Here is a 17,687-nt window from a genome sequence, read left to right as displayed (position 1 = left end):
AACCACGTTTTTAAAAAAAATAAAAAAAATAATGATGGTTACAGTTTCCAGCTTTATTTCAGCTACGTGCCAGAGCTGCTCCTACCTCGAGGTAAAATAAAAGGCGGACAGCGCATGCCCCAGAGAACGCCCACCTTTGATGAGAAGGAGGTGAGATCATTGCAATTATTTATTTTTTAAATGTCGAGCGTATTTCTTTTTAAACACAGACCATCTTTGGAAGTGGTCCAGTCCAATGCCCCGAGAGAGCAGGAGATTAACACGTTGGCTTGATATTGTGTTGTAAATTTATAGTGGGCAGTATATCATTTGCCCTGCTCTGTCACCATGCCGGTTCATATTTTGGAGATTAACCGATTAGAACTCCCATCAAGTTTCTATTTTCAATCTGATGATGTAACCACACAAATCGGCTATGTAATAAAACATATTAGATCAAGTATGCACGCAAGCTTTGTTTTGACGTGTTTTTTTCCTCAGAAAAGTTCCCCTCAATCACGCAGCTCTGCTCATTGCAGCTGTCCAGTGCACCCAACTGTTTTTGGGCCACTGTTGAGATGGGAGGTTGAATGCCTTGCTCAGTGGTGCTTCAGCAGGAAAACATTCAGCACTGGTTTTCTCTAGTTTTACAAACCCTCAGCCACAAGCTCACTTCTTCAATCTCTAGACCACTGCTGCCCCTTATTTCAATCCGATTGTGTAAGAGCACAAATCAGCTGCGAAGAAAACATGTTACATCAAACTGAATGATGCAACCTTTGACTTCCCTGGTAGTCTTACTGCCAGCTGGACAAACAGGATGAGAGGGGCCGCTCTTCTTCAAACACCCAGCATGTCAGTGACACAAGAAAAAGGCCAAGAATGTTCCCATAGTGATTAATAACAATGATAGTTTATTTATGTACCAGCAAATCTGTTTGCATTGTTTTTGACATTTTTCCCTGCTTCTAAGCCAGACATTTACAGTACAGTAGCATACGATATCTGTATTTGGAGAATGTTTTCAATAAAGAAGAGCACATTTTTGTATGACATATTTACAAACAACCAAAATACTGCAAATAAACAGATGAAACAGAATCAAGAACATAAAAGAAATTTACAGGTCTTCTAAGTAGTATTTGTCACTGACAGAGCACAAGATGCAAGGTTAAGGAGAGACGAGTCCACATACAGTTTTCAGTGAATCATAGGTCAAGTGCTACAGCAATAACAATGCAAAGAGTAAATTGATGTAAGGGATACTGTAACTGACAAACACATAAAGATTAACCAATAAAATTGGTACACTGATGAAAAGAAACATTACAGTTTAAGACAAAACAGAAATCATGCTTGTTACAGTTTCTGAAGCTGAAAATAAAGATGCCTTTGATTCCAGACAAAAAATAACTTCACAGTGTAGTATAAAACAAACCCTGGAGTAGGTCATAAACAGAACAAATTATTTGTAGAGACTGCTTGTACAGTGCTGTCACATACTGGGTGTCTTCAAGTTATTATCTGTCCACAGCGAGAGTTGAAACGCAGTATGTACGGCACGACAGGTGAACAAAACTGAACTATATAGAACATTGTTGATGCAAAAAACAGTGACCATTTGGAAAACATGTTCAAAAACTATTGCAAAGAGGCCATGTAGATTAAGGAACTCAACTGCAATTTGAATATAAAGCTTCTGTATGTAAAGCACTGTGTACTGAGAGACAGGGCAACCTTTAGCTGTAGCGCAGACAAAAGGCATTCATAAGGTTTAGAGTTGCATGGGAACCATAAAAATGTCATCTGGTCCTAAGGATTTTCTCCTGCATTTACGAGGTTACTTTTTGTGTTTAATCCTGATTTATGATGCTGACTTTCCATACGTGTTCATATAAGTATTCATATATGACACTGACTGGCTGTAGCACCAGATTCCACCACAAAGAACCTTTTAAAAAGGAGAAACAGCAGCAGCAGTCAGGTCAGAGAGAACGTGCTGATCAATCTGAGTCTTTCACTTGCATTAATATTGTTATCTTTGCAGCGAGCTTCCTCCGCTGCACTGTTTCTGCATGCTGTGTGCTGCTGTTCTCTGGCGCCCTCATGAGGAGCTATACAGGGCGATCTGCTGCACCTTGCCCAGCTGTGTCAGCAGCCGCTTCATGCGGTGTTTGAGCTGAGGCAGACGGGCCAGAGGTTCAGGAGGCTCCAGTTCCCCGGTGTAGTCTAGCCAGCTCTCCAGCACTGAGGAGGACAAGCAGAAGAACAAGAACTAGAAGTGAGCAACAAGACTCAACCTGGATTATTTTGGTATGCTGACTAAGGCCAACCCATGTATGGTGCAATCCTAACAACCACTTGTACATGACAGTGATTTCTGGGCTGTTACATAATTTCATGATCAGAAGCAGATGTGTTAACATTCAATGCTCAACACTGCTAACATAAGCTAAGTAAGATGTAAACATGTGTCATTGCTAAATTTCATAATATCCAACCTAATGACCATTTTGGCGAAGAGCCTTCAAAGTTTCCTAACCCGCTAAAGAGCAAGTTACAAACTAAGTTCTTACCATCCAGCTCCCTCTCAATGAAGTCCATCCTGTGCGAGACCTCGTCCTGGACAGCATCTATGTGATCCAGCAGGTTGATCTGCCATTGTTGATGCTGCCTGCTGTTATCTGCAGCCTCTCCAGGATCTCTCCCAACTTCGTCCCTCATCTCAGCCTGAGACCACGAGCCACCCATCGATGCCTAGACACATTAATGTCAAGTTATCAGACAAGATTTTCATTGCCAACAGGTTAAGACTTTTTTTGTGCAAAAGCTGCTAAAATGCACATAAGATAGACAAAAGGGAATCACTACATGAAGACTAGTGTCAGTAACTAAGACAATGTCACCATGACAACTTTCCTACTTTAATTTTCCTGTTTAAAATGTTATGTTGTTCTCTCTTTAAACAAGACTGTGTACATAAACTTGTGGGAGAAGTCAATGACGAAAACTTTGTTGCTTCTGTCACTAACAGCTCAAGTAAATTATCTTCTACAGAAGAAACTCTGGTGACATTATGGGTGCTGCAGTATTTTAGTGCTATTTGACTTGAATTGAAATTGACAGTTAAACTTTAGAGAAATCATATTTTCTCAATTTATAACAGTTTCAGTTAACGTTGAAATGTGATTTTACAGTAGGGAAAAATGATGACAACTTGGTCAGTAACATTAACACTGAACACCATCAGCAAGGAAGAAACCCTAACCTTGTTACTGGTGCCTGTTGACTTAGGCTTGTCCGTCTCCAGCAGGCTCCCGTAGCGCTGCTCCCGCTCCAGTAGCTCCTCAGTGCTTCTCATGCTGTCTTCCAGCTCTGAGCCCTGTCTGGTCTCCACCACCAGCCTCTGCTCCACTGCTGGGTAGTACGCCCGTGGTTTCTGGTAGCAGTGTTCACTGGTAATGTATGAGTCCTGGAAGGATGGGAAGGGGTAGGAGGAGCAGGACGAAGAGGAGGTGGCAGCTGTAGCAGCCCGGCTCAGTTTCTCCAGAGCATTAGACATTAAAATCTCGCCTCTTCTCATGTCCTCATCAGGAGTCACAGGAGATGGAGCTGCGTCGCTGCCCCGACATGAGTCCGAGCTGGTCAGTGACCTCTCTACCTGCTTCCAGGGCTGGCGCCACAGCTGCAGGTCAGGGTGAGTGTTGTTCCTAAAGAGCCAAAGCAAAGATTAGTCTACTGTGTAGACGTGATATAAAATCAAAAGACAGCTGTGTTGGTTTAATTGGAAATATCCTGGGTAATAATGTCTGATCTGCATTTAATTTGACTTCAGTAGTTAACAGAGAAACAGCCTCGAGTCTCTTCTTGTATTCTACTGAACTCACTGCAAGACGCTCATCTTCAGCTGCAGTCCGTTGAGGATCTCTACAACATGGTGCACATCTCCCAGCAGCTGGTGGGTGGTGGTGATCTTCTTGGCGTTTTGGTGAGAGTAGTTTTCTTCCAGGAAGGAGAGGCCGTACATGTGACCATTGCTCAACCATTCACGGTCATACCAGTAGCGCAGACTCTGCCTCTGACCTGGGAATAATGTGTCAATGTAAATACAGTGTGTGCGCAGAAGACACCAGTGTGAGCCAGCTTGGTTTGGTGCACAATGCTAAGTCAACACAAGATACATAGTTCTACAACGATAAGGTCCAAGTTTTACAGGCAATGTGTTTCACTAATTCTAATCACGTATATTAGTTCACTCCTCCATATTGGCAGCTACTAAGAGTCAATTTTCAAACAGCTACTGTACAATCACGCAGCTCTTTATTTATTAACACATTTACTGTGCTCATGAACACACTTGCAAGACATCTTACAGCCAGTATCAATTTAGTACTACATTCATTGATTAATCTGAAAAACAACAGCCAGTAGTGTTCAGGCCAGGGGAGAAGAACTACAGCTCATTAATTTTAGTTTCTACTGAAAAAAAAAAAAAAATCAATAAGGCAATTGGCAGCAGAAACATCCCGTAGCCTCACTGTTTAGGAATCTTGTTATGATTTTGAGTGACTCTGTTTAATCTGAATATAATCCTTGCTCTTTTCCTTTTGACGTTTATAACTGGATGCATATTCTAGACTGTGCTTGCATCACTGGGACCCAGTTTATTACAAACTGGTAACCAGTGTCCTCTTTTAGCAGAAAACTTGGGAACATTAATAAACAAATGCAGTGTGAAGCATCTAATTCTTAGTAAAATGTTGGTGATCTACAATAAAATAAAATGAACTTTAATTAGTCAGCTAGTTAACATTATAATGTAAATATATATTTGCACCATCTGATATTTTAAAAATAAAATCCTAACTGTAATTTGTCACACTGTCCACTAGAAGGCACACCATAGTTGGCTGTTTAAAACAGGAAGCATGCATACTCAACCATATCAGCTTGAGTGCTTTGATGTCAACACATTTAAATGATCACAGTGTGTAATTTATAGCAGACACCACTCGAATCAAAAGGTGTTTTTTTCTCACCTGGTGGGTCTCTGCAGATGTAGCAGGTGTATCTGTCTGGAACATTGTCTTCCAGCAGGCCCATACAGGTGCCATGCTGCCAGCACAAACAATCCTCACACTGAGGGAAAGACAAATAAAACAATGTTATACAATAGTGCAACCCTGAGATTTCTTAAAAAAAGCTTACAATGCCTTAAAAATAGACAAAGTATAAGTTGTGACAAAAAACAACCAGCTCACCTGGATCATGAAGTCATTCTCTTCCTCCACCTCACAGATACATCGCACTATCTCTTGATCATTGGTATCTACTGCACCAGAGTCCACACTCAGGGGCGGTGTTGTGACATCGAAATCCACCCCATAGTCATCGTCGCTCCACCCACAGCTGTCAGTGGACCAGTCACTGATGCTATCCTCATCTACAGTAACGGGAACAAACAGAGCTTTAAACAAGGATTTAACTTTTCCTCTAGATGATTCAGTTAAAAGGTTAAATTTAACTGTAGCTCAATTTATATTCTCTAACTGCACAACATGTTTTGCACTGAGTTTTAATGAATATTTGTGGATTACATGATAAAGCAAGCTGTAGCAGCAAAGAGCTCAGGATTCAATCAACCAAGTGTAAATACAAATGGCCTCATCTGTTGACAGCAGGTGGTTTTATTCTGCAGGTCATGATGTGTTTTGAGCAACAACATTTGGACACAGAGACCGGGTGTGACACAGATCAAAGTCAACAAACAACATGATGGATTGAATCCGAGGGAGAAGAATGGAGGGGAGAGGAAGCCATGTACAGTCACACACACAAACTAATACACACACACACACACACACCGTCATAGAGATACCCACCATCCACATGTATCTGCTCTGAGTAGCCGTATCCGGGCCTGCTGGGGTAAGCCTCAGGCTTGTGATTGTGTGAGGGGGGGGTTTTGAGTGGAAAATTCAATTTGGACGGAAGACCCAATACAGAGATGTCAATATTCTCCTCACTACCTGTGTAGTCTGTTAATACAGGGAAGGGGGGAAGCAGACGTAGAACAAAATGTCAACTTTGAAAATGCCAAACAAACGCCCATCAGGAGGTGACAAACTGTGGCACAACAAACATTATGGAAAAATATGATAGACAATTTTATAATAGTCATATGGCCCATGTTTCAGGACTTTTAATTGTGTGAAATCTGTGGAAGGCACTCTATACATACATCTGTGTACATGCCAAACACACTAGTGTGAATGCCAACTAGGAATAAGAGAGAACAGTGTTGGGGATTTGTGTTTGGGTTAGTCAATATCAGTGCTACAATAAAATCTGACTTTTCATCACCAGTACTGTCAGAGTTGTTATAAGAGGCTTAAACCAAGCTATAACTAATAGATGTACAAGAAACAAGTTGGAGTTATTTGATTGGCATAATGGAGTGACAGAGGCCAGTGACAGATGTAACACTTCTCCCACACACAGAGGCTCAGCCACCACACCAAGAGGAGTGAATGGAGTGCTTCATGCTTCGCAGCCTGTCCGTTTCCACAATGTCGCAGCGAGTGCACATGCAGAGAAGCAGATATGTTACGAGGCCGGATGCCAGGGAGCCCTTCTTACCAGACTTGGCCTTCTTTTTCTTCTTCCTCTTCTTTAGTTTAATGCGGAGGAAGTCCTTCTGTTTCGGTTTCTCTTTCAGTCTGTCTTTTACTGACCCTGAGGACGGGTAAGTGGCAAGAGTTAAGCCCTGTGTGAGCACAGCTTTAAGAACAGTTTACTATTCTGTGAGAAAACACAATAAACTGCTGTAATTATCGCAAGAAGGAAGGACATTATGTAACACATAATGGAAAACACCTCATCACTGAATCTTACTGACCAATGTCAAAGCCACTCTTGTCTGAATCCTTGTCCTGCTGCTGACATCCATTCCTGTCCAGCTGGTTCTCCTTGCTCTTCTCCCTAAGTAGCGCTCTCTGCTGATGGCCCTGAGTGTTGACTGCGGGTGGGGCTGATGTGCGTCTGCATGCAGTTTTCACCTCACCGCGGGGAGCCACACCAGCTCCAACAGAGTCTGAGAAAAATTGAAGAAAAGCGCAACAATAAGCCCAAAACTCTGATATTTCAGTAACAAAGGAAGTGCAACTGACAACACAGCCTTGTTTTCGAAGCGTGTGATAAGCGATGATTCTGCATTTCCAATTTTATTGCTGCATGACCTGCCATTTGGTTTGAGCACTGTAGAAATACCAGCTGACCCAGTTTATTATTAAACTATTCCTTTGTCACTTCAATTGGGAACAGAGGTGAAACTGGAGAGGAACTCACGCATCGAGGCAGAGATCGTGCGCCTTCTCTTCGGGGTGTCTAAACTGGTGGTAGTTGCCTGTTTCTCAGAGGCCCTGGTCTGCACGCTCCTGGTGGGGCTGCGCTCCCCCTCTGGAGGCTGCTCCTCGCCGTGGTAATATTTCATATGGTAGTGCAGCAGCTTGGCCTTACGGAATGACTTTGTGCAGCCAGGAGCGCTGCACTTAAACGGGTTATGGTCAAGGTTGATGGACAGGACGGGAGGAGGTTGGTTTTTGATAACTCGGTACACTGAAACAAAGAACACCACAAGTCAGGTGTATAAAGGAAGCACATCAAAAAATGAGAGATTACTGTTTTTGTATGATAATAATAATAATAATAATAATAATAATAATAATAATAAGTGTTGGGATATACTCACATGGTTCTCTGCTGAATCTGTTGGGGTTGTGGAAACCCTGCTTCCTTACCGCTATCAAACGTAAAAGAAAGACATTCATTTATTCACCCAAATCCTGAAAATATAACCTGATGCTATATGTTATTTACTCATTCATACTCACAATCTAGCAGATTTACTTCATTAACACTTACGTTTCACAGGCTGAGGAGGAGGAACATCCGCTGCAGGCTGAGAGCTCTCCGATTGGATGTTTGGCTTCTGCTCCACATCTCCATTGGATTCTGTGGTTGTCATAGTGACAGACACCTGCTCCGTCTGACTGGGCATGTCTGTGTATGGCTTGGGCGACTCTGTATATGGCTTTGTTCCACTCTGTTCCGTTTCCACCTCCTCCTTTTTCACCTCTCCATTTACATGACATTTTTCCTCCTTATGCTCGTCATTGTCTTCCACCTTCACTCCATTTAGGAGTCCTGTCCCCTTGTCTGTATCCCTGGGCTTGTTCTGATCTGCTTGCTCTGAAATTTCCTCTTCCTGTTTAATGGCGGGTGCAGTCTCTGCCTCACCATTTGTTTTCTTGTTCTTCTCATTTACCATCCGCTCTTCCCGCTCCTCATCCTCACTATTGCTGTCCTCCTCCTGGTCGGAGGTGCTGCGTCTGGCCCGCTTGTTCTTGGGACCACCATTCTCCTGAGGCCTCCTTTCTCTGCGGTTTGGGACTCTCCTAACCATGTTTCTTTCAGAAGACCGAGACTTTCCTCCACCAACACCACCTTTCTATTTGTCAGCAACGTTAAGGAAACAATGGTAGAAAAAGGTGCTTAAGACATGTTTGACGGAGGACGAAACATACATAGACAGCGAGATTTATTATGCATAGTTATGAGCACTAATTACATGTACCTCTTTAATAAACGGCTTCACGTGTATCTCCTTCACTGTCTGGATAACGCCATCATAGAATTTCACAGTGTAGGAAGCTGAGGGCAAAAAAGGAGAACAAATTGATGGAAACAATGTTTAACATAAGCACAAGCTGCTGGCTATGCAGATTAGTTTTTAAGTAGCTGCTCTTAAATTGTTCTTCTTGTTGTTAGTAGGAAATATTCCCCTATTTAGAGTTTTGTAGTTGTGCATCAGCTAGATTTATCGTCATAGTTTCACTTTGATGTGCCAGTGCAAGAGAAATTGCTATCAGTTGCTATTATTGAGTGCCGTCCAAAACCACACTTTTCCTTTTGAGAGCAAAGGTGACAGTTTAATTTATTATTAACTTTATTTGAGACCATCCTCCATATTGTTTTCACTTTTGCAATCTTACACTGAAACTACCCAACTTCAATGATCCAAAGAAAATAACGACATGAAATGCTGCGATTCAGTTACACTTTTAATAATCAATAACTCAAAATAGTATTAAAACATAGTCATTTAAATGTTTTATGGCTGCTCTATTCAAACTTCAATACAATTGTTTATTACCTGGAGTTATTGATACCTACCATCTTTATTGACTGAAATGACCTTAGCGGGGTAGAAACGGCAGTCAGACCAGCTGGCCAGGACCTTATCATTCACATGAAACCCCTGGAAGGAAGGACAGAGACATTTGACCTAGGAAAATCTCATGGAGAGTGCTCTAATTTTACTACCAAACAGCAGATACCCATTCAGCTTACGATAAGCAAATAAAACATCAGTATCATGTTTCAGCTTTCCGGAAAAACAGATAATGAAACTCTCAGTGCAAAAATACAGTGTGATCAAAGGCTAGAGAAACACACAAAATGAAAGCGAGCATGAACCACATCCTTAGCTTACAGGTGCAGAAGTGTCGTCCTGCTGCAGGCCTTGCCGCCTCAGCTGGATCCTCTCAACGGGCCTCAGGTAGGGACTTGTCCAGTCAAACCACTCGTCGTAACGGTGGCTCCACTGGCGGTAATGGATTAGTACTTTTTCATCCTCATAGTCAATCTTCTCTATGTTGGCAGCATACCTACGGCACAACAGAAATTCAAAATTGCATGATTCATGTTACAGGTTGAGTTATCTAACCTTTATCTCAAGGTATGACGAGAGTGGTAGAACACTAGAAATTAATCAAACTTATAAAAATTACAAACATGAAGAAACAACAATGAATGATGTGACATCACTAAACAGAGAGGATGGTATGCTGTGGGCAGTGTTAGTCATAAACACATTACAGTAATGTCATTTCTTTATTCACTAACGAATTAGGTAATTATTTGATAGTTACTACTTCCAGTAACACACAGTTACTAACAATTTCGGAGGTGAGCTTGTTTGCTATCTTTCCTGGAGTGGGACGAAAGATACCCAGTTTTGTTTCTGTGCAGCCAGTGGAGGCGCTGGTGTAGGAATGTAACTTGGTGATGGAAGTGGCTTGCATCCACCAAAAGTGTAGGAATACACCCTCCAGTAGCTGGCTAGCTAGCCACTGTTAAACTGGGGAATCAACTGGGTTTTGCTCAGAGTTAAGAGGGTGTGTGATGCTGGCAGCTTCACTGTAAGGACGAGATCACTGGGGTGAGCTGTCTGTCAGTATATAGCTCCAACTTGAAAGCTAGCGGCTGTGTAAGCCGTCTTTAGTAAATAACTAACCATTAAGAGACAAGCTGTCAACACTTCCTGCACACCTTACAACACTGATTTATAATATGAAGTATCAGTCACAGATTAATTCAACTGTCCGTCATTATTAATTGTGCTCTAAGGCTGCTTTGGTGAGTACACACCCATCAAACTGTTGTTTACTGGCAGAGGAGCACTGATACAATGAAAAGGCTGAGTGTCTTTCTTCACTCTTTTCTTAATCTTTTAATGTTTGATAGGCATACAAAATTGCAAGCACAGGCCCAGGAAGTAGACATTGTGCATTTAAGCGAGAGGGTGAAGGAAGTAAACAGTTACGGAGATGGAGAGGAATGAATGAGGCCATGACTCACCAGTTTTTGAGGCTGTCTCTGGCCTCAAGCTGAGCTCCCACCTCAAATGTTATCCCTCTTCTGTTAGGGGGTGTCTTACTCATACTGCCCACATCAAGGCTCTCTTCCTGTACACACATACAAACACACAAACATTAACCAATAAACACACCAATCAAACCTACAACAATATGACTTTGGTTACACTAGTGAGAAACACAAATTGTGTGTAGACAAGAAACACAAAATACATGCGACAACTGAGGACTTCACAGACAATCTTGCTGTCAGCTCTGCCTCTCTCAGGTCATCACTAACTATTATTTTACCAAAAGACTATGGAAAATCACAGCTCTGCACCTGAGTAGCAATTTTGGCGTTAAAGACAAGTAAGCCACTCCCACTGCATGCCCGCTGGACAATAATACAGTCCAGGCTGGGAAAAAGATATTACTAGAGTCAACATATCCAAGCTACAGATCACACATGTTGTAACATGGTGCAACACAGTGTATAGCGAGAGAAAACTGTCATATTAAGGTGAGCCATGCCCCTCAATGGTGGTGAAATGCGTAACTAATATCAGATGTTCAGTGATCAGCAGGGGTGTCTAAAACGACTTCACACAGGTTCCTATGAGGGTCGTTATCAAAATGAGCAATATTTAATTTTAGCATTATTTCATTTCTTATGAGGAAGGCACAATGAGAGATGGTACAGAAATTACTAAAATAGCCCAAGCACCCATCAGTGCACTAGGTAGGCAATTATGCACCAATTCTATCCGTCGATTTCTGTCTAACAGCATATTCTTCTTCAACGGGGTCCCTGTCTGGTGCAGTCTCGTTAAATACAGGCCCATAGTCCACTGCTGATGTTCAGCCCCTCTGCTCTTTTCATAGAAAATAGCAATTCCCTCCCGATAACACCGCCTCTTTTGTCAAGCTTACATAATACACAGATTGAGACATCAGCCGCGCTTTTTTAAAAGCTAAAAGATTTATATTAAGTATCGCAACCTCTTACTTTTGTCCGGCGTATAGCTGACTCGGTTCACCATAGCGAAGACAGTCTGGAGTTACTGGCTTTCAGTGCAACCTACAAACCGGATATCTTCACACTACTCGGCCCACGTGTTTTCTGGTCAGCCGCTTTCACGTATAGACACAATAGGAGACAATGGGAACGACCCTTGAAATGATCCGTCTGTTGCAGCCAGACACCGAGCACGATATCAAAAGGTCGAAAATGTCCTAATCAGTAAAATACAGGATTTAAAATTAAATCGGCTGTTTTTTTTAATGGCCCGCACAAGTGCACAGAGAGGCAGACAGACGACGGCGACACAGGCAGGGCGCAAACCGAGAGCTGGCGATGCTACAACTATGAGCCAGGAAACAAGATGATGAATAGCAATAAATAAAATACGCTAATAAGAGGAGATCATCACATTTCCGTGATAAATTTAAACCTGCGTTGATATATTACCGAAAGAGGCAGAGTAAAACTTGCAACGCACACCCTTGTACATTTTTCAACCACACATCTAGTGCGCTTGATTAGTCGTACTTATTTTATTGCAGACAACACTGCGTGAAAACGTTGTCTCACGACCTTCCACATTTATTATTGTTGACCACCTCGCCAACACTTTATTGTCCGGTGTTTTATAACCAGTGGGCATAACACCCTCGCCTACGTCAGTACTTTACGCCAATATGACTGGTCGAAGGAGTCTCGTGTGGGCGGAATACGCGCATCTGATTGGCCGTACAGCTGTCACTCACAGAGCTCTTCGGGCCTCGCGCTAAGGCCTACTTCTTGATACTTTTTCTGCATTAAACTTCCCCAACTGAGAAATCCACGGAGCCGTATAAAAGCTTAACGTGGAAAAATGACACGACTACCAAGGAAACACGCCTGTAATGACACAAAAAGAACAACTAAGTGTACTAAGATAACACTGTATCACCTACTTCGTCACATATGTTTTGAACTGAAAAAGCCGACATGCGGCATCACAACCATCTACGCTGTTTGATGCATCCACAAAAACGGGCCTATTTCGCGATGCCGTGAGGAATTATAAACTCTCAAACGCGAAAGAGGATATGGTTTGGGCTGCCTACCTGTTCTCCAGTCACTGTTTGTCCAGCAGAGTGTAAAAATATGCAATATTATCCCTTCAAAGTGCAGGTACCGCTGCCTCCGCCTGTCTCCCACAGATCACGCAGTTGTATTTCTTGCCGTTGCTCATCGCCGGCGCGGGCAGAGTGGTGCTTCAATGCGCATGCGCTTACAACGGTCCCTAAGACGTTCATGTATTTCAATAATAATCTTTTAAACAAAATGCAAAGGTCAGTTGCTTGTAAATGTCAGCCTGATCAGACCTGATTTCACTTTTCGACGGAGGCTTTATAATAAAAGACTTAAATTAATCAAATGTAGGACAACATCATAACTTGTTGCTTACATACACACATACACACACAAGTAAAAGTCCTCCATGAAAAATCCTACTTAAGTAAAAGTACATAAGTATTAGCAGCAAAATGTATTAATTTCGTCCTTCTGATATATTATTATATATGACATCATTAGATTATTAATACTGAAGCATCAGTATGTAAGCAGCATATTACAGTTGTAGCTGCTGGAGGTGGAGCAAGTTTCAACTACTTTATATACATTTAGCTCGTTTAGTCCAGTGGTTCCCTATCTAGGGGTTGGGCCCTTCCAAAGGGTCACCAGATAAATCTGAGGGGTTGTTAGATGATTAATGGGAGAGGAAAGAAGAAAAAACAAAGTTCTGATACACAAATCTGTTTTCAGTTTTTGGACTTTTTCTCTGATCTTTGATTTGTGGTGAAATATTGGATCATTTGAACATTTATTGAAATGAAACCATGTGAGAAGTTTAGAGGGAAAAATAACTATTTGGTGGAGCTGTTAACAACTCATAGACATCTGAAATGTGACCCCGACCACACACTGCTTTTTGTAAGACATCAAAAGCCAAAAAGGTTGGAAACCACTGGTTTCATCTTTGGTGTGGGAAAGTGTGTTGTAATGTGTTGTAATGTGTTGAAATTGTTGTAATTTAAAAGCCTGTTATATTATCCATTGTGTCAAAAGTAAAGCAATCAAATAAATGTAGTGGAGGAGAAGTATAAAGTAGTATCAAATGGAAATATTCAAGCAAAGTACAAGTACCTCAAAATTGTACTTAAATACAGTACTTGAGTAAATGTACTTAGTTAAAGTGCATACATGTCTGAAATTAAAAAGTGCAAAATGAAAATACACAAGTAAACTGCCTCAAAGAGTATATTGAAGTACAACACTTACAGATACTTCACCTCTGATTTAATTAATAGATACAGACTATAGACTGTAGATGGCTGATACAACAATCAAAATGAAAGTATAAACTCTATTATCAATCATAATAGATGTGACTGAAATGATTTAGTGAAACCATAGTAGCATAGAAACATAAATAACAAACTTACCATTACATGCAGACACACTGTAAGTCTCTATAAAGTTACAGAGGCTGTTTTTAGGAAAGACCTTCAGGTTTGAACTTGTGGTTCCTCTCTGTATAAATGGTTTTTGCAGTTAGGATGATTTGAAAATTAAAAAAACAGTTATTTTCCTGCCTGTCACTGAGTGTACTTTTTGAAAGAGTCTGTCCTTTGGGTTTGTTTCACCCTGTGTGTTTTTCTGAAACTTGTTCCAGTCCAACAGGATAAGGCCAGAGGTCATTTCACCCTGCTGTCATGGTCACAGTGCCAGCCCAGCTTCTCTCCAGTAGTGGACAGGTACACGATTGCTACAGAGTGACAGATGAAGCAGATGGCAGTTTTGTGCATTGAAGTGCATGAAAGGACACAGCTGAATATGTACAGATTGGATGAGTGAGGGTGATGCTGTGTGACAGGATGGGGAGCGGCTACTGTTTGCTGAACCTTTAACCTGTGCAGAAGCAGATACAAAAGAATAATAACTTCATAATTCTGGGCAAATAGACTATTAAAAGCCCTCTGAAAGTTATGTGTCTAAAGCTGACATGCCCTCTTTAGATGAGACAGATGGACCCTTATTTTCTTCTCCTAAAACATTTCTGTGTCTGATTGTGTAGTACAAGTGTAGCTTCCTGAAAAATACTGGTAGACTGAGAAACGCAAAGGTAACTGCTTCTGCTTTCAAAGCATAATAACAGTTTTCTTTGCTGAATCAAAACTATTTAATTATAATCTGTAGATTTTTCTTATTAACTTTATAAACATTACAAAAATGACATCAAAATGTCAGAAGACAGTAAAAAATACCCATTGTACAGTTAACTTTTTGTTTGAAAAATAACTGAAATGATGAATCAGTTATAAAAATAGAGAATATCCAGTGTCTCACTGTCTGTTTTTCATAAATATTTTTACACTAGCATTGTCTTATTCATGTGTGAATTTTCAAATACTGATTTTTGTTATTCCCAGAAACAAAGAAATACTTTAATACTTTCTTCACAAGATGCACATGATATATTCCAGTTACTGAGTTTAAATTGTTTGGATTAACATTTCAGCTGTTTCAATTTTTTTGACTAATGCTGACATTTTTTCTTTGACCTGTCTACATGTCAGTGATTTGATACAAAGTATTGAGAAATACAAGATGTGTTCTGGTGTTTGTCGTCCCTCCTCTCCCCCTCCCCCCCTCACTTCCTGTCTCCTCTCAGCTATCCACTATTTCAAACCAGAAGTGACCAAAAACCAAACAGGAGGTGACCCATCTACAATTGAACAAACCTTTATTTATGGACAGTGATTCTATATTTTAACAAGAAGGTATGCAAACACACATATACACACATGGAAAGTGGTTTGAATCAGTCCTATGTTCAAAAGGCAAGCGGTTACAGCAGAGAAATGAACAGTAATTACAAAAACACTTTTTTTATTGCTCTTTACAGCAACATTGAACTTCACCTTTAGCCTGGATCATTAGAATACACAAGGAGAGTTAATACTATTTACACACAGAAATTATTTACATTGGCAAAGCCTGAGGGGACACAAAAAGCTTACTCTACAGTCTCATAGTGCTTGACAGTTGAACAATACTCCATTCTCAGTATAGGGGTTTGTGATGGATTGATGAAATTTTCAGTCTGTGAAGGAGGCCATGTACAGTTATCACATCCAACACCCGTTTTATCATAAGACCTGAGCCAAAAAACATACAGACCACAAACAAAAGAGAACACAACTCCAATTGAAAGACTTCTTATAGATAATAGAGAAAGAGAACTATCATTTGAATACCCAACATCCCACATCACAAATTACAGCACTCTCGTCTGGCTTCAGTTGAGTGTTCAGAGTCGCAAAATCAAAGCACAAGTTAGTTTTCTTAGAAAATCGCTTTTCTGCATATCCTTCCAGCTTTGAAATGTAGGCTCTGTACTCAAAATAGTCAAAATAGTTGTGGCGTTGCGGCTTCTTGTGTCTCGTAAAATGAAATACGAGGAGGCCGTCCATCAGTACAACTACTCAAAACAGCACAAGCTTATTAATAAGACACCATTAAAAGATTTCTTTTACTTTTCATATTTTCAATTTTCTGTACATGATAAAAGAAGACCGTGTCTTTCGTTCACACTCTGACAGTCACACGCACACAAACACACTTGAGTGATACCAGAGAGTCAAAATAGAGGCAGAGCATCAACGCTGCTGTCTCTAGTTTCTTAGCGAGTGAATACTTCTGAAGTAAATACTGTAAGACTCTCACTTTACTCAGCCCAGTTGTTGTACAATTAGATTGTAGTACTACTCATTTAGCAGGAAATGAAAGAGGAAATCTGTTTTCACATGCAGTGGTTAGAAAATACATCATTTTAAAGTTAACTCTAAGGATACAGTCTAGAGTACCCGTGAGTTGCTTTTGGCTTTCACATGCCGTCACTGTGGATTCTAGTATCAAAAAACACAGTGAAACTTCAGGTGACGTGTATTGTCTCTCAGTAAGAAAACAGGAGAGCACACGAGTCAAAGTCCAAGCTGTTTTCTTACTCCAGCTGTTGCAAGAGGTGTCATATCTCACCCCGTGAGTTTCCAGTGTGGTCTGAACAGAGACAGTGTTTATGCATGATTGTAGGTTACTGTGTAAATGTGTAACTGTAGATGCCAGAGGGCTGATCCAGCACCCGAGGTGGGTTCTGTGGTTTTACAGAGTCTACACAACCCCTTCGATGAAACTGGTGTCCAGGTGAACGATGAGCATTCTCAGGAAGGACATTTCTTTGCGTGTGTTTTCGAAGATAATCCGCGGGTCGTCTGATTGGCATCTGAGGCAGTTGGGGGCCATCACCATGGCCAGGTTGTTCACATCCATCTTGGTTATAGCCACGTTAGAAGGCTGGGCGAATACCTGGAGATAGTCACCAAGGTACAAATAAGGAAAGCAATGAGCAAAGCAGAGTGTACAGACTGACCTTTGACCTGTGGTGAGTAATGCATGAGTTACGTTCAGTTACCAGGTCAAATCATTAATATTTTCGGTTTGTAATCAGATTAAGTGTTTTATATGAGCAGTATTTCAAGTTGAGACTTGAGAGTTTTCAGTGTAGATTTTGTTTTGTATAATTGTGAGGATTAGTTTGACTATTTTTTGTAGATGTTGTTACTGGAATGGGGACTCGGGTAAATTAGGGTTGTGTGTGAGTGTTTGGGTGGATTATAAATCTAAGACAACATGGTTACCTGCAGGAAGTGGATGAAGTAGCAGAGCACCAGCCTGTTGAGCTCAGGCAGAGACTGAACCACAGCGATGGCCGCCACTGGGTCGTCACAGTTACTGACGCACTGTATATAGAAGTCCATGGGGATGAGAGGTTCCTCCAGCTCCCGATACCACAGCTTCATCAGAGAGGCTTAACGAGACAGACACACTCTTAATATGCATGTTCAAACTCTGTGTATACACGCAGATGACACAAAGCAAGAAATAAGTCACATAAAAAC

General features: G+C 41.1%; 2 protein-coding genes across 7 annotated transcripts in view; both read right to left on the bottom strand.

The window, feature by feature from the left end:
- Window positions 1–870: 870 nt before the first annotated feature.
- phf20a (PHD finger protein 20, a) lies at window positions 871–12,945 on the bottom strand. 4 transcript variants are annotated; one of them, XM_067588189.1, is made up of 17 exons: window positions 12,789–12,945; window positions 10,681–10,787; window positions 9,533–9,707; window positions 9,214–9,298; window positions 8,615–8,691; window positions 7,903–8,488; window positions 7,730–7,780; window positions 7,327–7,596; window positions 6,878–7,072; window positions 6,619–6,714; window positions 5,862–6,017; window positions 5,241–5,422; window positions 5,019–5,118; window positions 3,867–4,062; window positions 3,248–3,689; window positions 2,556–2,736; window positions 871–2,226 (listed from the first exon to the last, which is right to left on the bottom strand). In XM_067588189.1, exons 2-17 carry the CDS (start codon window positions 10,761–10,763, stop codon window positions 2,084–2,086), a joined length of 3,018 nt encoding a protein of 1,005 aa, XP_067444290.1. In that variant the 5' UTR covers window positions 10,764–10,787; window positions 12,789–12,945; the 3' UTR covers window positions 871–2,083. The 4 variants fall into 4 exon arrangements, with proteins under 4 accessions (XP_067444290.1, XP_067444292.1, XP_067444291.1 ...); XM_067588191.1 differs by lacking the exon at window positions 12,789–12,945 and adding an exon at window positions 12,229–12,314; XM_067588190.1 differs by lacking the exon at window positions 12,789–12,945 and adding an exon at window positions 11,686–12,141.
- Window positions 12,946–15,455: 2,510 nt separating this feature from the next.
- The window catches only part of arhgap46a (Rho GTPase activating protein 46a), a 34,493-nt gene continuing 32,261 nt past the window's right edge, over window positions 15,456–17,687 (bottom strand). For all 3 annotated transcript variants that reach the window (XM_067588178.1, XM_067588179.1, XM_067588180.1), the window contains exons 9-10: window positions 17,427–17,596; window positions 15,456–17,094 (exon numbers count right to left, since the gene is read on the bottom strand). In XM_067588178.1, the coding sequence (XP_067444279.1) occupies window positions 16,900–17,094; window positions 17,427–17,596 (365 nt within the window). In that variant the 3' untranslated portion in view covers window positions 15,456–16,899. The remainder of the gene's footprint in view (window positions 17,095–17,426; window positions 17,597–17,687) is intronic.

The sequence above is a fragment of the Thunnus thynnus genome, chromosome 4 (genome assembly GCF_963924715.1).
Source record: "Thunnus thynnus chromosome 4, fThuThy2.1, whole genome shotgun sequence".
Classification (NCBI taxonomy): domain Eukaryota; kingdom Metazoa; phylum Chordata; class Actinopteri; order Scombriformes; family Scombridae; genus Thunnus; species Thunnus thynnus.
The sequence above is the reverse complement of the archived record's forward strand: the minus strand, read 5'-3'. Positions and strand labels throughout refer to the sequence as shown.

What these genes read in the sequence shown, in the direction of transcription:
- phf20a (XM_067588189.1), bottom strand. Translation starts at nt 10,763, where the DNA reads ATGAGTAAGACACCCCCTAACAGAAGAGGGATAACATTTGAGGTGGGA. An exon ending in AGAGACAGCCTCAAAAACTG is followed by an intron (nt 9,708 to 10,680) that starts GTGAGTCATGGC and finishes GTTGTGCCGTAG; the next exon opens with GTATGCTGCCAACATAGAGA. An exon ending in TGAAGCCGTTTATTAAAGAG is followed by an intron (nt 8,489 to 8,614) that starts GTACATGTAATT and finishes GCTGACAAATAG; the next exon opens with AAAGGTGGTGTTGGTGGAGG.